Raw genomic sequence first — 21,116 nt, 5'->3', positions numbered from 1 at the left:
CAGAATCACCCTCTAATTCATCATGCAGGTCTTTGTGTCATCTTCCTTGTAGCATAGAGGGAACTCATGCCTCATTGGAAATGTCTTGAAATTCCATTTGCAGAAAAGCCATTGTAAATGGTTGACTGTGGGGATTGCAGATGAAAAGAATTCTGATCCCTTTAATAAAAGACATAAGTTGTGCACCTGTGTGTTCTGCCTCTCCCCTTTCCCTAAAAAGAAATTGATTTTGCCTGCCATGTTTTCTTCCCACAATGGCAGGTTTTTGTTCCATTTCTGACTAACTAAAGTGACAGTGTTCATTTTGAGACCACCTCTACAACAAAAGTAAATGCTATATTGAAAAAATAAGTCAAAGAGCTAATTTCCTTACTTCCTGCTACAGGGTTCTAAGAAAATAGTGCATCACAACAATCTGAGCATTTCTTTAAAAGCTATGAACTCAGAAAACAAAAATATCACATTATAACATTCTATTAGATGACTGTTGTTCAGTATCTTGCTTGATAAAGTTACTATACCATTGCATCTTCCTAGAAATTTGTTGCCTTAAGCAGTCTTCTCATTCTTTTTATTATGTTGTCAGTCAAAATTTTAAATAAACATCTGGCATGCTTCTGGAACAATAGACCTGAGCTTCGATTATACTTTTTCTCTTAGATAATTTATGTTTGCAGTAATTAGTGACACTGTCTGGATCAAGGAATAGAGTTTTTGGAAACAGTTGTTTTGTAGCTGTTTCACAGTCATTAATATCAGATCTGTGCAATACTGGATGAGCCAGAAATGTATATTTAATCTAGTTCAGGCAGGTGAACATCACTGAATCTCATTTTAATTTTTTGAAGATGATGCTAATACAGTTACCAGTTTCATGCACTCAGGCTGGTTTGATGTCACCTGCAGAAGAACAGATGCCAGGTGGTACCTCAGCTGGAACAGAGCTGGAGTTGCATAGACAGGCAATACTGGATGTAGGACAAAGCCTCCTAGACTCAGTTAATCCATCATTGTCTTTGGACAATTTGGACTGGTGTCCTAGTTTCAGTTGGAGTAGAGTTTTTCTTTTTCCTAGTAGCTGGTACAGTGCTCTGGTTTGGCTTTAGTATGAGAATTATGTTGATAACTCAGCTGCTGCTAGGTACAGCTTGTCCCAAGGACTTTTCCATTCCCCAGGCTCTGTGAGGGAGCAGGTGCACAAAAAGCTGTGTGGGAGAAAGCCCAGGACAGCTGACCCAAACTGGCCAAAGGGATATTCCATACCCTAGAATATGATGCTCAGTGTATAAACTGAGGGAGTTGGCTGGGAGATGCCAGTTGCTACTTGGGGACAGGCTGAGTGCTGGTGAGTGGATGATGAGCAATAGTACTGTACATCACTCATTTCTTTTGGGGTTTTGTTCTCTCTTTTTATTACATTATTACTATTATTGTTGTTGGTTTTGTTATTGTTTCCTTTATTGAACTGTTCTTATCTCAGCCTATAGGTTTAACTTCTTTTTCCATTCTCCCCCATCCCACTGCAAGCAGGGTGTGTGTGAGAAAGCAGCTGTGTAGTACCTAGTTAACAGCTGTGGTCAAACCACAGCAACTGGCAGAGTGAGTTCATACCGAATCTGTACCTTTTCCATCATTCATTTGCACTATTTCTGCTCTGGTACTAGGAGTCATAAAGCTATTCTTACTGTATGATAGACCTGAGCAGTTTGAAATGGATTATATAAAAATGACAAATACAATTATTCTTGATGAGTTTGGATTCCAGCTCATTCACAGTTATTGTCTCTTCATACCTTATCACAGGATAGCACAGAGGTAAGAGTTTATTCTGCTCCATACACAGCTCCAAATATCTTAAGAAGAGTATGTGGCTCACAACTGGAGAACCACTGAACTAGACTACTGGAGCAATGGGTTATTTATTAGGAATAAATGAAACATTCTGCATTATAATGCAAAGCTAGTCTTTGCTGCTTCACTCCATGCCCATCCTTCAGTCTGTTTCCCTTTCTGAAAGAAATATGTCCAGTCTGAAGCCAGAATTTCTGTGGTAGTAGTTTGTTCAGATCATCCATCAATAAAACAGACTCACAGCTGCCAGTTCTGTTAGGTCAGATTGTACAATACCTCTCTTTTTCCAGAGACTGTCAGAGTTTAAGACTTGAAGAAGAGGCAGCAGCTGGTCACTGCTGATAAGACAAGGTGAACACAGAAAGTTATAAATAAAATATACATTTGATACAGAATGTGCAATCAATTTTATAAATTACTCATTAACAGGTCCACAGCTTGTATCTACGGCTGGATCTCACCCAGTAGGTCCACACTGTACAGTTGGCTTTAGTGCTTCTTTCTGGGCATCAAAATGGTAGTTTTTTCCAGTTTCTCTCTAAAGGTTTGTCACTATCTACAAAGTAGCAGTATGTTGTGCACAGCTGGTCCAAAATTGTAACACTTCTCTCAAATTGCATCTTTGTTCTGGAATGGGATAGGATATAGACTAACTGTAGTGTGAACAGCAATTCTATGCATACAACTGCAAGTGTCTCTAATTCAGAGATCATTCTGTATGTTCCCCAAAGGCCTTTAAAAACAATTTTAGTGGTCTCTTCTCAGACTTTTAGTGTAGATGGAGAATTAAAAGCTAGATGCAACTACATCTATCTGAGTTCATATTAATGGAAATACTTCAAAACCTTGATAACTTTTGTCACACAATAAACTTGGTTAAGTCATTCACTTGTAGGAGAAAGATATTGGAAAAAGGCACTCTATATAACACTGAGAGTTGCAGGTACCTTCTAATCTAACCTGATTTATAGGGTTAGTTCTTCCAAACAGAACATGCCAATAGTCACAAGAGAAGTAAAATTAAAGAAAATATTACATGTGAAAATGTAGGACTCTTCAAACACAAATTAATCTGTCAGATCAACTGTAAATATCTGAAACCAAAACCAATGAAATCTTATACCAGGCTTTCTTGCCTGAAAACCATCAGGCTTTTGGTCTATAAGGTGAGCAGAAAATTGTCTGAGCAGCCAGCCTCAGAGTGTCAGAGCTAGTGGTTTAGAGTCCACCTGCTGTTCCTCAGGGACTAGCATTAAAGCTAATGCTAACTAATGTTTATGTCAAAAATGTTGGGACAGGATGAACTCTCAGCTACTTCACAGGTAATACCAGAGTGGTCAATAGGCCAGGCTGTCACTCAGAGGGAGCTTTATATGCTGCACAAGTGATCTGGCAGGATACTTATGCAGTTTAACAATCCAGGTTGGGACTCTAAACTGGAGGCAGTCCAAAGGTAGGGCCATGAAAATGGTTTGGAGAGTAGAGAATATAATATACAAGTAGAATCAAAGAAAGCTGGGTTTGTTTAGGTTGGAAAAGGGAAAGCTAAGGAGGGATCGAAATGCTGTCTTCTGTTGCTTAAGAGGTGGTACAACAGAGGAAATTCCAGCTGATCTAAAGAGGAAAAAATTACTTTACTGTGAGAGTAGTGGTCCATGGCAGGAAGCTGCCCAGAAGGGTTGTGAAATCCCAGATTCTGGAGATTTTTCAGGTCTATAAATGCTGTGGTTCAAGGTTAAAGTTAACACTACTTTGAGCAGAGGTTTGGAGTAAATGATTTCTGGATGTCCCTTCCATTTTACATTGTTCTGTTTATGCAGGAAGCCAGTTTTGACAGGAAGTGAAGGGTAGATGAAACCATAGCACACTGAGGAGAGAATTTTGTGGCAATGCCACAGGTTGCTGAAGAATCACTGGACAGTGATCAAATTATGACAGTGAAATATAAGATAAAAAGGAGCCCCTCAGAGTCAGAACTTCAGTAATGTGGCACAGCATGAAAATAGCAACCCTAAGCTCCACTGTCAAACAAGAATCCAGTGTTGTTTGCAGAGAAATGATGGGGTATCCATCTTATTAATAATATAGCAAGTAAAAGTGGAAAATCAGTCATGATTACTAAAGGCTCCAAGTAGTTTTCAAGGGTAGCAAACAACTTTTGTTTTATTTGAAAATATTACAAGGCCAGAAGGGATTTTTACAATTATTTATTCTGACCTCCAATTTAATGCATGCATTTTCTCTTCACATAGAGCATATGTTTTAGAAAATATCTTATTTTTCACTATACAAATTTTTAGTTGTAAAGAATCTAACATAACTCACAGCAAATTATGCCAAAGGCTAATGAACTTCACTTAACTTTATTTCTAGCTTAAAAAATGCCTCAGTTCATCTTCTACTGGTGGGTTATTTCATGCTTTGCCTGCTACAGTGAGAAATTTCATACCAACTCCTGGAACTTCTGCTTTGTCTCTAGGTATTTGGAGAGTGTAACCAAGTTTTTTATCATTTTACTTCAGGGTTTTCAAACTTGTATTCCAAACATCACTCCTATAGCTGGCAGTGTGTTGTCGAGCCTGTTCACTGAGAGAGAGACTTTGTGCAATAACTGGGATTCAACAGGACAGCCCTCTTGCAAAATGCTTGTGACTCACAAGTGAAGAAGGGCTCTGTATGATAAAGTTCCAGGTCCTTCAAAATGATCAGTCTAAACCAGCTTTTTCAGTCCATTATTTTGAATCTTCCTCCACATTTCTTTATGGCAAGAAGGAGTGAGTGTGCATGCTGTTTCACTGACACTGTTGTGGTTTAGGAATGGTATTCCCCAATTTAGTATTCCCACTGAAACTCCAAACCAGGCACCACTCATTCACTGTCCCCCTCGCCCTCCCTCAGAAGCAGGCTGGGGAGGACAACTGGAGGTACAAAAGGTAAAGATCGCATGTTGAGATAAGAACAATTTCCTGGAAAGAGCAATGAGATAAGAAAACAAGCCAAAACAGCTACAGTATCCATAACAAAATGAACAAGAGAGGCAAACAATTTAAGGCATGAGATTGTTTGGAACTGGCACCACCCAATTGCTTCCTCTAGCTTGGAACCAGCATTACTCCACCATTCCTTCTACCACACCTACTCAGATGGAAGGGACCCTGTGAATGCAGGGGGGAGTGGGTTGGAGACAAAGATAACCAAACACCCAATGCCTATGCAGCAACAGCGAGGGTTTATTCTTTGAACCCCTCTTTATAAAGGGCATTTGAAAAACCCAGTCTGTATAGCTCATTGGTCTGGTCTTTGATACTGCCCAGCTCCCAGACCATGAGATGTCTGTAGCTTAGGACAGAATGTAACTGGTTGAGGTTCCTCTCTGTCTACCCAGGGGCTGGTTTACAGAACCAGCCGAGTTTCTTGTCTATGGCCAACTTAATTGTCCAGTACAAGCCAGCTTGTACAATAAAAGGACCCCTTCCCCAACAGCCCGAGCAATGACCTGGGGTGGTATAGAACAGCCTCCATGTCCCAGCCTGTTGCTACTGCAAAAATCCACCCTGTCCTGGCCAGAACCAGGACACTCATGTAACAGGCCAAATATACCCAAAACACTTCTCTCAGTTTAATTTTTTTCTGTATCATGTGCATCAAGGGAATAATATCAGTATTTGAAGAAGGTATTTCCATATCAAGTCATGGTCAGAGACAATTTCCAGGTTCAAAGGCCAGCAGCCACTGGATAAGCCCGTAGTGACAAGGCAAGTTCAAGGTCAGGCCAGAAGGCCATTTGGCCTAGGTCTGAACTGGAGATGTCCAAGGCTGCAATGCCTGCAGTGTTGCACATGTGGGAACACTCTGAAAATTATTTCTCCAGGAAAGGAAGGGACCCTAAATGAGGTTTTCTGGCAGAGTTTTTAGGAGAAAGCCTCTGCTGAAGCGTCATCCAGCTTTTTTTGGAGAAGCTTCAGAATCAGTTGACGCTTTTAAAAGACCTCTCTGAGCAAGCTGACCTTGAAGGCAGGAAGGTACACTCCTGGTCCTCACGAAAGAAAACTGCAGGCTGGAGCAAAAGGAGTCCAAAGAATTGACCACAGGAAATAATATTGGTGTTGATATCTTCATCAATATGTCATTCTCCCTCTAGAGCATGGAGCTTAAATTCTGTCACACAAAGCAGGGGAAATCATTCATCATGTCAGTGCAGTAATGTAGGATTTTCAAGTCAAGTTTTTCAGAAGCAAGTGAAATTGGAGTTCTGCTTCTACTGTTAATAGTGCAACTGGAACTCCATACACTGCACCAGCATAATTCTTCTGCCATGTGAGTATATAATGATAGTTAAGAAATGCCATTTCAACTCATAGAATAAGATATTAAAATAATATCTTATTAAGTCTTCAATAAAGTACATCATTAGCCAATTTCAATTTTCCCATGGAGAAATGTGAAACCCACGTGTGAGAATTAATATGCTTGAATGGACTGATGAAACAAGTTTCAGCAAGGAAAAAGACTGCCCTGAGTGCAGGCTGAAGGAAGTGGTATCTTGGCAATGTGAAACACATCACCTAACATTTCTGTTTGTCAGTCTCAATCAATACGTGTGTCTGTTTTCCAGAAATCAATAGAGACATAGTTCTTTACAGTAGCCATGAGACCCAACCTGACCTGGAAAAGAAATCGTCTAAATAGCAAAAGCCCATTATCAAGGTTGACAAATGATAAGCTAAAAAAAGGATTCTGAATATTTTCATTTATGATCCCAGCATTGGAGCAAAGAGATTTTTCTCCAGAGTAAGCTGTAGATAACACAACACAGATCTGAAGTCAGTTACTCCACTCCCCTGCTTACTCCCTTTCGCACTGAAATTTGTATCCTTTTAAATAACTTCTATGTAACAACATTATCATCACTAATATCTCATATAATTTCTAAAGTCTGTATGTATTAAGTATGCCCTTTAAAAGGTTATTCATACATTTGTATGAATTCTAATAAGAGGATATAATAGTCTGCAATAATTTACAGGTTGATCTTAAACAGCAAAAGCATTTTGAAATGAAACAGTTTGGACTGTAGTAACATGAAAACATGAAAATGCTTTCTGAGAGGGTTTCCCTGGGAATGTTATTCTTTACCATGTTCCATTTCTGTCTCAAATGTCCTTCCTTAGCAGATGGTTTGGGTTTGGACCTCCAGCTTTAATCTTTATTGGTCCCAGAATGATGTTTTTTGCATAGTATAGCTTCCTTTATTTCAATTTGGATATGCTTGATAGTTAGGCTGTTGTAAGCCTCGGGGCTGAGGCTCGTTGTGTTGTTTTTTCCTCATTTGAAATCTATATATATTTTACAAAACACAGTGCATTGAAAGTCGTGGTGATGCCTGTTTGGGTCATTATTAGTTCCAAAGGATGGGATACCCTTCAGACTTGGCAGTTTGGGAATATTGTTGCTATCATGAAAACAGATTAATATCAGTATTCATATGTTATTATTAGTTCTGGTTTCAAAAGTTTCCATGCACACTATGTAATTGGAAAAAAAAAAAAAGGCAAATTTTCTTAGGCTGAAATATCAGTGTTATTATCAAGAATTCATGGTTTTCAATACCGCAGTGGAGGAACAATGAAACAGAAGAAGTAAAGCTAAATGTTCTGAGGTTCCTCAAGGGTCAGTGGGAAAAAAATATCAACAGCAGCAGTAGCAGCTGCAGCAGTCTCATCAACAAAAGAAAACCCTTGTGCTTCCCAAAACCAATTTCCAACAGTGCCACAGTCCACATTCTGTATGAAGTGCCAGATATTAAGTTCACATGGATGAAGAGAAGCCTGAAGTCCTTCTGTCTCTTATAATGGATTTTTCTTTCAACTTAAACTACTGCCTGGGGGCAAGGAGCAACATTTCAAAAGGAGAAATACTTGCAAGAGTATGGAACCTCCAAGGAAAGACCATTTGGAGAAAAAGATTGCATCAGTTCTGCTCACATTGATTGTAGTTTAATTTACCTTGGGATCTTGTTAGTTTTAGTTCATTTGTTAGTAAAATGCTGGCATTGGCTCTTAGGGAGTTGTCATATTTAGTTTCATGTAGGCTGTTATTGCTGAAAGTGAGATAAAATGGAGCAGCAAGATATTCTGGGCTAGATGATGTAGGTGTGCAGAAGAATGTTACCCATTTTCTTCTCTGTATAGGTTAAAGGCACTCCTATGTGGGTGTGTGAAGCAAGACCCCAAGAATTATTTAGCTATTTTAAGCTTATTTAAGGAATGTTGTGATTGTCTTCATTATAATTAACAGCAAGGGAATTAATCTAAAAATAAGATCATGAGTACGAATCTGTGATATCACTATCACTGACATAACATTTTACAGAACTTATTTTTTCTTTTGCCCTGTTGCCACATAACGCATAGAATGCCACCTTACATGATCCTCCTTTTGCTCTCAGTCTGATCAAATCATTTCAGTCTGATTTTACATTCCCTATAAATCATACTACTTACAGGAGTAGCCATTTTTGTTCTAATAATCACAATTTCTGAAGTCTTCCAATGGGACTCTGCCATAAAATGAGGCTGTGGCTACAGAAAACTTCAGAAGACATCCCCTCACTGTTGAAATATCATTGGTGAGTTCCTAGGCTTTTTAATGTCCTTTTTAAGAAGGTAAATAAACCAGGATTTTTAACTGTATTCACCTGCAGAATTTCAATGCTAATGGCTGCATGTATGTGTGTATGCTGCTTACCCATCCATCAGGTTTGGGTAGAGATATGTTTGTCAACTGATCACAAAAAGAAACAGCAAAATAATGGAATCCTCTGACTTATTGTTAATATGTTCTTCACAAGACCATGACATGGACATGGGCATTCTGTCATGACCTGGCTGGGCAGACCCCAGAGTGAGATATAAGTTTCTTGTGGGACTTTCCCAGCTTTGATGTTGCCGGCACCTGTTCTACCTCAGGTAGTCCTAGCTTTGAAAAAGCTATTCTTTCAGAACACATAGTAAAAATTATAATTAACTGGTTTTTATTGAGTATTTATGTCTGTAAGTGTTCTTTTTATTCCACAAATGACATTTAGTTTTTTGAAAATACTTGCTTTTCCCCATAGCACTAAACTAAGACATTTATTCTTAGGCCTTAAATGATCCAGTAAATTTACAGTACACAATTAATTGCAACAGTAGCAAGTTTGGCACACCATACTGGTAAGGATAGCAGGGTCTGTAGTGATTTTATAATGAATTCACTCAGCAAATAGTAGCATACAAGGACATCTGACAGCTGCTTTCCCCAGCTAAATCTCACCACTGAGATGCCATTCCAAGAAAAATAACAAGTCAGGCTTGGTTAGTAGTGCTGCAGCTTGGAATACGAGTTTTGACAAGGGAAAAAATCATTTGTACTGTACTAGCTTTTCATGAGCTGGAACAAGGAGTAAATCTCTCCAATGGCAAAATAAAGCTGTCAGACAGCTTTTTCATAAGATGCCATTGGACATCAATACGACAGTTCTCCCTGCTGATCTTTTTTATAGATTGCTAATTCTGAAAGAAAAGTCATCTCTGCCTACATATTTGTGTATTCAGGCACTGATATTTTAGAAGGAGTTATACTAGAACAAAAATACAGACTCAATAAACAGGACTACCCCTATAGCCTTGATGAAAAGGTGCTTTAGCTAAAAATCTGTCTCTAGGAAAAGATACTGTATTTGCTGCTTTATATTTTGAGATTGATATATACATGTATGAAATAAGTTCACTCAAAATTTAACAGGCAAATATCCAGGCACATGAGAATACTTTGATGAACTGAAGAATACAGCAATGGCCATCAGCCTGAGGCTTGGTCACCATTAAGGCAGTAATTTTGTTTCTCAAGCACTTGAATAGGTTTCCTTTTCTGTCTTTGCTGGACATAGATGAGAAAATTTGGGCTTTTCTCATTTGGCCACTTTATATGCACTAAAACATAAGTGAAGCCTAAGAAGTACAGTGAAGACTGATTGCAGGGGTCTTCCCTTCCAGGATAAGTGGGAAAGCCAGAGCTCCTGGTGGGACATCTGAATGTCTGATTTCCTGAGTTTCTGGTACTGAACGTCATGGAAGTTCTTCTAGTTTAGGGTTTAGGGAAGTTCTTTTAGTTCTAGAGCTATAGAGATGGTTATCTTTATCTTCACTTTAAAGTACACTACTTTATGGCTGTGGAGGAAAAGGAGACAGCAATTAATTCTTAATGTGCTCTTAAGAAAACAGTAAATAGAGTGTGTTGTATTAATATTTACTGAATTTTTGTATGCTATTCACAAGTATTTTCCAATAATTATCTTAATTTTCTATTAAAATCTTAAGACCATATCCCTTTAATGGATTACCTTTGAGGTATGGCATAATTCTGAGCATCTTACAAAGGAAAAAAAATAAATACTTCTTTCTAAGGACTGTTGCATTAAAATGCTTTGGCCATGAATTCAGACATCACATCGACTCTTATATTAGCAAGCAAGGCATGTTTCAGAATTCTCTTTCTGGGCTGCCATTAAATCTTATCTTTTCAGGCAGTTTAAAAAGTCTTTGCAAATAAATTGTACTGTCAAATAGACCAACCACTTTTGTGAGCTTATAAAGAGAACAAGTGTTTGAGGCTAGTCTTACTAAAAGAAAAAAAAAATCATTTGCTAGTAGCGCTGTGAAAAAAAGAAGTCAGATGTGAGTGCCTACAAAATGAAAATTATCATAAATAGCAAACTAAAAGTTTCAGGTTATTCTTCCATTAAATGCATAAGTAGCTACAGATTAGGTGTTCCTAGTTTCCTGAAGTGGCTGAGGGTACTTCTAGTTTCTTTTCCTTTTATTGGTTGGTTTTTGAATGTCTCTTTTGTCCCCCAAGATTCCAGTGTGCTCAAATGCCTCATTCATGTTGCCATGACAGTTTGACTAATCTCAAGTCTTAGTCATTAGAATTGTGACCACTGATGCAAACTCTATTCACAAAGAGTAAGCACTCCTTATATTTTTCCCAACTGGTTGGAAAAAAAGTGATTTATCAGTTAACAAAATGAGAGTAGAAGCATAAGAATTGACTTCACTTACAATTCTCATATTAAATTCATGTGTGCATGTTTCACAGCACATTAGTGAGCAAGAAGTGTTACTGAAAGAAATATAAAATCAGTAAAATATTAATTAAAAAATAATCTCACTATAACCACATATGCAAGAGCTCTCCTTTTATTTTAGAAGGTTCACTCAAAGTCAGTTTCTACACAAGTACTGTTGTTGAAATATGGAAGTGTGACCTGCCAGACTCTTCTCTGTGTTCTTTTTTCTCAGTTTGAAATTATTCGGCCCTCTGGGTGATCACTGAAGCTGGCAGAACCTGCTCATAATCCGCCTGAGTTTTGAGCAGGAGCAGAATCTCTCACAGTTTAGGTTCTCCAGTTGTCAGCATCCACTCTTGCCAGGAAACTCCTCAGCTTCTGGGTTTTCAGTCTAGGTGCGTGTGGGTATTCTCAGCTCAGTAAGAGAGAAAGAGAAAGGTTTTCTAACCAGGCAAGAGCCTGGGAAGCAGTTGGAAAAGAGTGTAAATAATTCTCTAATCTATCTTGTTATTCATATTGTTTATAGATATGTTCTGCTACTGTGCGTCATTCACTGCCCACCAGTGGGATGTTTTTACTCTAAGACCAATGAAATTAGTCTTCTTGATGTGCTCTATATATAGAGCGGTACATTTGAAATAAAGGAGAGAGTTCATTTTCCTAGCCTTCTGATCTGGAGTTCTTTGTTCCCATCCTGCTCACCGGTGTCAGGTGGCCACTTCCCAAGACATGAGACGGGGGCAACAAACCTGCAAAGTGTCTACTCAGCTTCATGTTGGTCCGAAACATGCATATAATAATAAAGATGAGGAAAAATCAAAACAGCACAAAATAAACCAGGCCAGCAAAACCTACCCAGCTTTGACACCACTGACTTTAAGAATCCTAAACTGGAACATGTGGATGTACTTGATGTGTGAGTGACATTAAACGCCTTTTGATTTTTTTTCAAAATAATAAGTCTTCAAATGCTCAGATAAATGGCTCACAATGTTCATTAAGAAGACTTGACCTGAGTGGAATAGATACTGCTGATGGTGTGAAGAAAAAAGCTGGCAATAAGAAGCAAGGTGAAAGCTGTGAAGCACACAACCACATTAGCATGCTGAACTTTTCAAACAGTGACAAAATTATTCTTTCAGTGTCTGTTTCTTCACTGCAATAGCAGATAGAATTCCTGCACAGGTGTTAATGAACCATGACCTTCAATCAAGTTGACCTTGTGTGACGCTAAATGTACTGGGTATTATAGTGTAGCTGAATGCAAAATGCATGTTTAAAGAAAGTATTTTATTAAAAAATAGAAGAATTATACCCAGCTTTCCACATGTGCAAATTGAATTTTATAATTTTTTAAGTATTGTCTTTAACTTCATCATCATATATTACCCCTGGGAAATAGCTGTCATTTCTACCTATAATTAATTCAGGTGACCAAAGTTGCAGTTTTGAAAAATGTCTTTGGGCCTATTGTGCCAATAACAATGATGAGGTAATTAATTCAAGCTATTCCATTAAAAAAGAAGTAAAATACTGAGCAAATGAATATTTTCTGAAAATAATAACAATCATACAAATACTGTAATTGTTGTTGACATTCCTTAGTATTTAATGGGGATCTATAATACTAATGGAAACTGGAAAGGACTGGAAAGGACCCATTTAATTCAAAGCTATCCAGTCCTGTAAATGAACAACTAATTTCTTCCAGGGAATAGCTAAATGTAGTTGTTAAAGTTAGACAGGGTCCTCAATAAGTAATTTTCACTGGTCTTGTTTTTCAGAGGTTCTGAGCCATTGACTTCCATTTGAAAGAATCCCTAGCCTTTCTTTTTAACTATTTTCTTTGGTTTTAAGGACCATATCGAGGTCAGGGAAATTTCCAGAGCAAATGGAAGAGATTTATTTAACTTCTCCAGGAATTTTTCAAATAAATACTTTCATCAGCATTCTAAGGGCTATATTTTGAATGGAGTCCTCTGAATGCAGACTGCCATGGAGCATCAGTCCACTTAATTTAGTTCTCTGAGTTCTCTCAGTATTGCTGCTTAAGTTACTACTACTGAATACCTAGAAGTAAGTGCCCTAAAATGTTGAAAGTAGCAGTATTTTAATTAATCAGTTGCATTTAAAAATAACAAAATCAATTGTTTATATTAAATGCTCAGTAGAATATAAAGTGTACTTTCAAAAGTTATACGTTTTGAGACTTCAGCAAAAGTGCGCTTTAAAAAGTTATACATTTCGAGACTGTTCAGCTATATTAGAAATAAATATATTATTGACTATTAAGAGTTCTGTTCATACTACATTAACTTTTGTTGGGTATGGTTTTATATTAAATGAAATGGTTCACACAAAGATGCATTTATGAGATGAAAAAGGAATCACTTTTTTATGACACTGTGAGAATACAAATAGGTGATCTGTGAGAATACAGAAAAGTATCCTTAATCTTTACTTTTTCTTGAATATTCTGTACAGGAGAACTTAATAGAAAACATCAATGACCAGATTCTTTACAAACTTTGATCTAATCACTGCAAATCTGGCCTACCAGATTTAACCAAAGTTATACATTTTGTTACACATTTATAATTTAAAAAATAATATATACATTGTTATACAAAGTTATACATTTTATAACCAGCCCTGCAAAGACATTGCAACCATTGTTAAATGTATTCCACGTAAATGTTAGACTTCTGTCTGTGTCTCTCTGTGTGTGTGCATGTGAGAGAGAGAGAGAGACAGAGAGAGATTCAAATCACTACAAATATTATTTGAGTCTGATGTTATAGCCATGCTCATATGTCTACATGCCCCAATAAAATCATATTGGCCATTTTGTCCTTAGAAGACTGTTCTTTCTGTGAGGTTTCTGTATCTCTTAAAAATTGGATATCTTTATCCATTTTCTTGGTATCCACACCTTACTTTACTCTGATAATATCATTATTTTTCTGCTAAGTCACTGAGCACACAAAACCTTGCAAGGAGCTTCTCTTCAAGAACAACACGGAAAGACATCATGGTCATAACTCAGCACACACAAACTTCAACACTTCCCACAGCATCCCTCAAAGGAGAGCTGGTTTGCACCCAAAAAGCAGTTCTGCATCAAGGCTTTATTCTAATCAAAACCCCTTTGCAGGCAGAGTCTCTTTCCTCCTCCATCTTCTCATTATGCTATTTGTCCACAAAAGCTTGGGGGGGGGGGGGGGGGGGGGAAAGCACTCAGTCGATGAGAACAACTAAAAAGCTTCTCATGACTCAAAATTTATATATAAGGTAAGGAAACCCTAAAAAACATAGAAGAAATATCTTCTTGTATTACTTCTCTTTGCAATACATTCAAAAACTACTTTTTGTCCTTAAACTGAATTTATATGCTCTTAATTCCATAAGACCAACATTTTTGTTAGTTTAGCAAAACAATAACTTTTGGTAAAATAGTCTGATACTTAAAATTACATCCATTAATGATCATTCTTCACACTGGACTGCAGTGCTCCTTCTACTTGGATTAGCCTTTTCCAAAACCTTCCAAAGCAGAAAAAAAAAAAAAAAAAGCAAAGGGCTTCTGAGCAGAAAGATCTACATCTTCAAAAGGAGACTCTAGAGGTATAAAAGAGAGTGAAGTGTGAGAGAAAAACAGTGATCCTCTTTCTAATTTTTTTCCTGCATGATACATCCTCCTCCCTTCTAGCTTTTATTTTCTGTTGTTTTTTTAATATCTCCATTTGCAGGGTTTTACTCTTTGTTATGCTCAGTCATACAGGTGTCTGCAATATAACTGCATAGCATTCCCAGTTTGAAGCATATGAACTTTAGACAAAATGTTGCTCATCCTTTTCTTGGCTGACGCGAAGCAGGAAGACTGAAAATCTCATTTGATTTTACTGATGCCGAACAGATGGGATGTAACTGTGTCTCCACACCTTTTATTAACCAGAGCTGTTATTATTAACTGTAATATTATTATTAACTGTAAAGGAGCTCCAGAACCTCTTGTATGGCCACTGTGGTGCAGAATGGTCTGGTGTGACACTCATCTCATTCCTGTGCCTGGGGCTTTGTCCCACTGCATGGATCCCACCTAATGAGAGCTATCTACCAAGATCTCCTCTCTTACACGCCTTAGCACAATACACCAGGCAATCAGAGTGTTGGGTGGTGTTCACAAGGCAATGCTGTGATTATTGGTTGTGGGGATGTCTAGCAGCATATGTCCTGAATGCAAAACCCTTAAAATTATATATTATGTTCTTGACCTTTCAGAAATTTTAAACATGCACATTAGTTTCTTCCTAAGTCTGTGTTCTTAAGCCTGAGGGTAGGTCTTTTCTGCAGAATGAAGAAGCACAGGGCTTAGCCAGTATATATAAAAACACACTAAACACACTAAAAACAATCGATGTGAAAAACAGCTCTGTGTACACCAGAATACGCTCATGGTTTAAAACTGTACATCAATTGTCATTTAAATGAGTTCAAACATGCCCCATTTGTGTCTGTCATAGTGGTCCATGACAGCAATCACTGTAGTCTGTAATTCTGCCATCAATTTTGTCTGCTTTAATCATTCTACCGCTTTCTGAATTTTTGATCTGCTTTTTGACAATTCTAAGTAATCTTTTTTCTCCTAGTGCTTTAATTAACAGTCTTGCTTCCCAGTAAATTATTTGCTGACTGAATCATGCAATCCTTCACTTGACAGAAAGGATGTAAACAAAGAGAATTTTGAGCAACAGTCAAAACAGCAGCATTGGTGCCACAGCATAAAAACTAACTTCAAAGATGAGATAAAAAAACCCTGTAAAATAGGAGTTTCAGATATCATTAACTCTGCAGTTGGATCCTGTATTAATGAAAGCAATTCTGTCATGTTCTGTGGAAAGATAACATTTACCCTTAAATGCTTTTTAAATAATCTTTTGTACTACAGGGCTACATACTCTCAGAATTGCTAGATTGCATTGCAGGTTGGGAATGCAGCTGCAGCATTCACATGGCACATTCTTCTAACTTGCAGCACTTTGTTCTGTGATAATTGAGTCACAGAAGCTAAAATGACCAATTCAGAGTCTAGAATAAAGTCAAGTTATTACCATGCCCATTGCATTAGCACTAGAGCTGAATGGCCATACAGTGCAGGACAGCAATATCTAATAAAAACCTTCAGCCACCACGAATTCTTCACATTACTGTATTTTTGTTATCTTATATGATGTCAACAATTCAAATAAATTGGAAAAAGTGTTTTCAGAGAGCTGAGCATTTTCAGGATTTGGTCCTCTTTAAACATGTGTAGATATCTGGTTGTTCTCTTTATCTCCAGAATTTAATTTTCTTGAGAGTTTGGTGTGAATTACTTCCAACTTCTGTCTGGAATAAGTAGCTTTATGGTCTAGATAATCGAATCTAATTGTGAAATGGCTATTTTAAGGATTGTGCTTGTAGTTTTGGGGGAATGTGTGAGATGTGCAAACTACAAATTTTGGAAGTAGAATATATATTATGCAGGATTTTATTGGTAACATTTATTAATCAGTGAATTCCATAGATTAATTTCATATAATATAAAATTGCCAGCAGCAGATTAGATGAGGGAAAAGAGACATTTAAAAAAATATATATTTATAGGCTGAGCTCAGTCATTACTTTTCAAAGTCAAAAATCACTACTTACATTGATACTGATTAAGTTATTCATTCTTATTTGAAGTTCATATTTGAATGTCTTCCTGAACCAGAGGAATAAAAAATAATTTTCCAGTAAGGGCATTTTTTTTCAAATTAGAAATTAGAGTGGAGAGGATTTATATATTTATTATTTATTTATTTACACATAATGTCTTAGATAGGCCAAAAGGATTAGAAATAAGCTCAGAGCAGTATGTGAAAATATCCAGTTGCAGACCCAATGTGAAGACATATGGTTACATCAAAGTTCAGAACACCTCTGCTAAAGTATTACATTAAAAAAAAAATGCTTTTTTTAAAATGGTTAAGATGCTTTTGGAGTTTGATAAAATATTTTTGTGGTTTGTTTAGCACCAGTTGGCAAGAGCATGATGAACATGTTTGTTTTCCAGTGACAACAGAATTTTAATTTTCAATTAAAAGTTGTTGTTTAGTAAATAAATAAATAAGATAAAATAAACACATTTTCCTGTGCAGCATTCAAGGTCAAATATTGAAATAATCCACCTGATAGCTTAATATGTGAGTTTGAAATTAATTTAAAATAATTCTGGAATCTGTCCACATATTCTCAATATACAGAGTACAATTGAAAAGCCAAACAAAGAGTATATATGACTAAAAAAAAAAAAAAAATCAGTCATTATAAATTGTGCGAATACAAGAAAAGAAATGTGTTCTGTTTACCTGGCAAGGTCTTTTGAATACCTTTAGTAACAGTGTTTGCTGTAAATTTTGTTTGCCAGCAATGTGGGATGGCTCCAGTTATGTGTTTTTAGCATTTGCATATTAAACATCTGAGCTCAGTTAATGCATTATAAAGCTCTACTTCTTTGATGCATCATAACCTTGCATTTTCATTCCTTGCAGAAGGGAATCCATATACCTGGTGGGTTGGAAAAGCCAATGAGAAGCACTACTATTGGGGCGGATCAGGACCTGGCATTCAAAAATGTGCCTGCGGCATCGAACGCAACTGTACTGATCCCAAGTACTACTGCAACTGTGATGCTGATTATAAGCAATGGTGAGTGCTTTAAAGAAGGCAGGATAAGAATGACCAAATCTCCTAACTTTACAACACTGCCATGACTTTGAATATATCTTTTTTCTATATTTCCTTTTTTACCAAAGAAAAAAGGCAAAATTATTATATTTGTGATCCCTCCTGCAAAGTCTCGACCCATGCCTGGATTTCCATTTTATTCATGGTGTTTTTGACTGTTAAATATAAGGACTGTATTTATTAATTCCAGCCCACTGAGCTATAGAAAAGAAGGCTGAAATTGCAAAGGCAAGTCCTCACAGGAAAGACCAACATTTTGGTTACCCATGCAACTTTGTCTCCATCAGATTCAGTTATACTGCAATACACAATTAATTTTATCCCTGCAACTTCATGGTTTTTTCCCCCAGAATTTCTCCTCTTCAAAGTGCTGCTTCTGCAACACTTGAATGTGAGTGATATGTATTGAAATCACTCTAATGCCTCCAACTCTCATTATCTGTCTTTCATGAGGAAAAATATGTTAAGAACTAGATGCATATTATAGAATGAGGCTCTGTGTTTTAGAGGAAGCTACCAAGCTTTGCATGAGATAATTTAATTAATTAAGGCAGAAAAAAGAAATAAACTTGCATCTCTGATATTCCCCATAAACATGAACAGACTGCATAAAGCTCATCATCATTTCGAGTGAGACCCTCTCTGTGGTTTACAACACTCTGTTTGTGAGCCTTAATCATTTGTGTCTCTTTTCTTATGACAGGCAAGATTATATTTTACATGGTATGCAATGTTCAGTGGCATATTGAAACCATACTTTTATGAACATTTCTCCCATTAATAGCAACCTGTGGGTAATTGAATCAATACTGGCTCATAAACCATTTGAGGTTAATTTAGAAATTTTACTGCTATTAATGAATGTAGAGGTACAGAGCTGTAGTGATATGTCAGAGACTAAAAAAGAAAAAAAAAATATTAAGAAGAATCACAGAACCACAGGATCACAGAATAGCAGTGTATGAAAGGGACCTCAGAGTTCCTCTAGTTCAACCCATCTGTTTAAGCAGGATCACCTATAAACTGTTGCCTGCCCAGTACTTTTTCTGGAGAGTTTTTTAATCAATCCAAGGATGGACTCTGCAGCTTCCCTGTGCGCATTGCCTCTGGTCCTGGGACTGGGCACTGTTGGAAAGTTGGCATCTGCTTTGCACCCTGTTAAGTATTTATGGACATTGATGACATTGCTCTCAACCTTCTCTTCTCCTGGCTGAGCAGCCCCAGCTGCCTCTGCTTCTTTTCATAGGAGAGATACCCCAGTCCCTCTATCATCTTAGTGGCCCTTCATTGGACTCCATCCAGTAATTCCATCTCTCTCTTGTACTGGGGATCACAGAACTGGCCCCAACACTCCAAATGTAGCCTCACTAGTGCTGAGTAGGGGAGAAGGATGGCCTCCCTTGACCTGCTGTCAAAACTTTGCCTAATGCACCCTAGGATACCATTGACTGCTTGGCCTCAAGTGCACATTGCTGGCTCATGTTCACCTTGGCATCCACCAGAATCCTTAGAGTGTTTTCTGCCATGTTACTTCCCAGCTGGATGGCTCCTAGCATATACTCGTGCAGGAGGTTGTTTCCCCCAGGTGCAAGGCTTTACACTCTTCACTGTTGAACATCATGACATTTCTGTGAACCCACTTCTCTGGCTTATGAAAATCCCTCCAGATAGCAGCAGGACCCTGATTGGTGTGATCTGCAAGAATGAAGTATGAAAAACATAAAAATAGACTAATAAAGGAAACCTTCCAGGCCCTGCAAAAATTGTAGATTAGGATGTGGAAAATCAAATATTGCCACAGACATTGCCACGCTAAGCTTTGACATTGTTACAATAGCAAGCTGTTAGCTATGATATGGGATGAACTACAGAACACCGCAGATATAGGGTCAGTTTTAGAGACAGGGTAATCACACATGCTGCCAAACTTCAGAAATATAATTATATAGAGAGAATGAAGAATATAAAGTCATGACTCCAACTCAATCATAGACACTAGAGCAGTGTGGCAGGAGAGATGTAGGTTTGGTTCTGTGTCAAAATGGTAACAATAAAAGGAAGATATTGTGATAATAATTACAATAATGGTAGAATTAGGAGCACTTACAGTTTTCATTGCCTGAGGCACTGGATGCATATCCATGAATAATAGGGCTCTGTACCATATGTTGACTGTTTTCCTTTACAACAAGGGAAATGTATGGGGAAAATGGCACTGGGTTTTGACCTCTTCTTGAAGATTCCCCAAGAGTCACAGATGATAATTTAATAAGCAGCATTTACTCAATAATTTTTCTGTAACCTCTGCACTCCCGATATACACTGAGATTATCTGGATTCTATTAATGAACAGATTCATATGGTTATTAGATTTAGCATTAAAATAGGCTTATTATCATAAAAGATCTACAACTGTTTACTCAGAACTTCATACAAGAATACATTATTACATACAATATTTCTGTACATAAATATCAGATTTTTTTCAGAACTACTATTCATTGCAGAACATTTTGTGAAAAGCAATTATACCACTGGATATTATATTTTAATCTGTGGTGTGTGTAAATCACAGGAAGAAATGAAAGCTATATTATAGACTTTAAGGACATTTTGTTCAAGATTCATTTTTGCAGTTTGGTTTTGGCAGAATCTAGTCTTTTCCATAGTCATATCTTTTGGGTTTGGGAGTTATTTTGAGGAATCCTAGTTAGGAATTTTATCTAGCCAGGTTCATCAATACCTAAAAAGCAAATGAGCTCCAGAGGAAAGGAGCTCTTGATGACTTCAGTCATCAGGGCAGAATTCAACCGCGGCCTCCAACACATCTGTGCCCAATTCTGGTGACAGCAAAACAGCTCCTGGTTTGGACAACAGAATTTACAAGAGTTTATGATAAGCAGACAAGTCTCAGCTCATATATTAACAAAGCAGCTTGCCACAGCTTGCCACCATAGCTCACCAGCACAACTTCTTTTAGAAGGATTTACAATCCCCTAAAAGAGAAGGGCTGAGTAAACACCAAACTGTGGCAGAGAGTTCAGGTGGGACTTTTGCAGTAATGGCATATCTTGTCCACAGCTGGGAGCACTGCATTTGCTTGTGGTATGCCCACAGTAATGTTCTGCTCCTGCCCAGGCAGTGTTGGAAAAATTTGTTTTGGGGTTTTTTGGGTGGTTGCAGGGGTAATATACAGAGGGGAGAAGGCAGTAGCAAAGCAATAACTATATTAGAAAAGGTAAGGAACTGAAAGGGGAAAAGAAGATGCTGTAGAAATTGGGAGGATGAAAGGTGAAGAAGAAGAGCAAAATTCAGGAGAGAGATTTTAAAAGGAAATTGAGGAGCCACTGAAGAATGGGTCAGGCTGAATCAGAATGATGTAGTG

The 21,116-nt window shown here is 37.5% G+C and overlaps 1 protein-coding gene across 1 annotated transcript in view; it reads left to right on the top strand.

The window, feature by feature from the left end:
- The window catches only part of CNTNAP2 (contactin associated protein 2), a 1,032,011-nt gene that overhangs the window by 827,019 nt on the left and 183,876 nt on the right, over positions 1-21,116 (top strand). Inside the window, exon 14 of the mRNA XM_053975055.1 lies at positions 17,536-17,692. Coding sequence (XP_053831030.1) covers positions 17,536-17,692 — 157 coding nt within the window. The remainder of the gene's footprint in view (positions 1-17,535; positions 17,693-21,116) is intronic.

This window comes from Vidua macroura, chromosome 1 (genome assembly GCF_024509145.1).
Source record: "Vidua macroura isolate BioBank_ID:100142 chromosome 1, ASM2450914v1, whole genome shotgun sequence".
Classification (NCBI taxonomy): domain Eukaryota; kingdom Metazoa; phylum Chordata; class Aves; order Passeriformes; family Viduidae; genus Vidua; species Vidua macroura.
The sequence above is the reverse complement of the archived record's forward strand: the minus strand, read 5'-3'. Positions and strand labels throughout refer to the sequence as shown.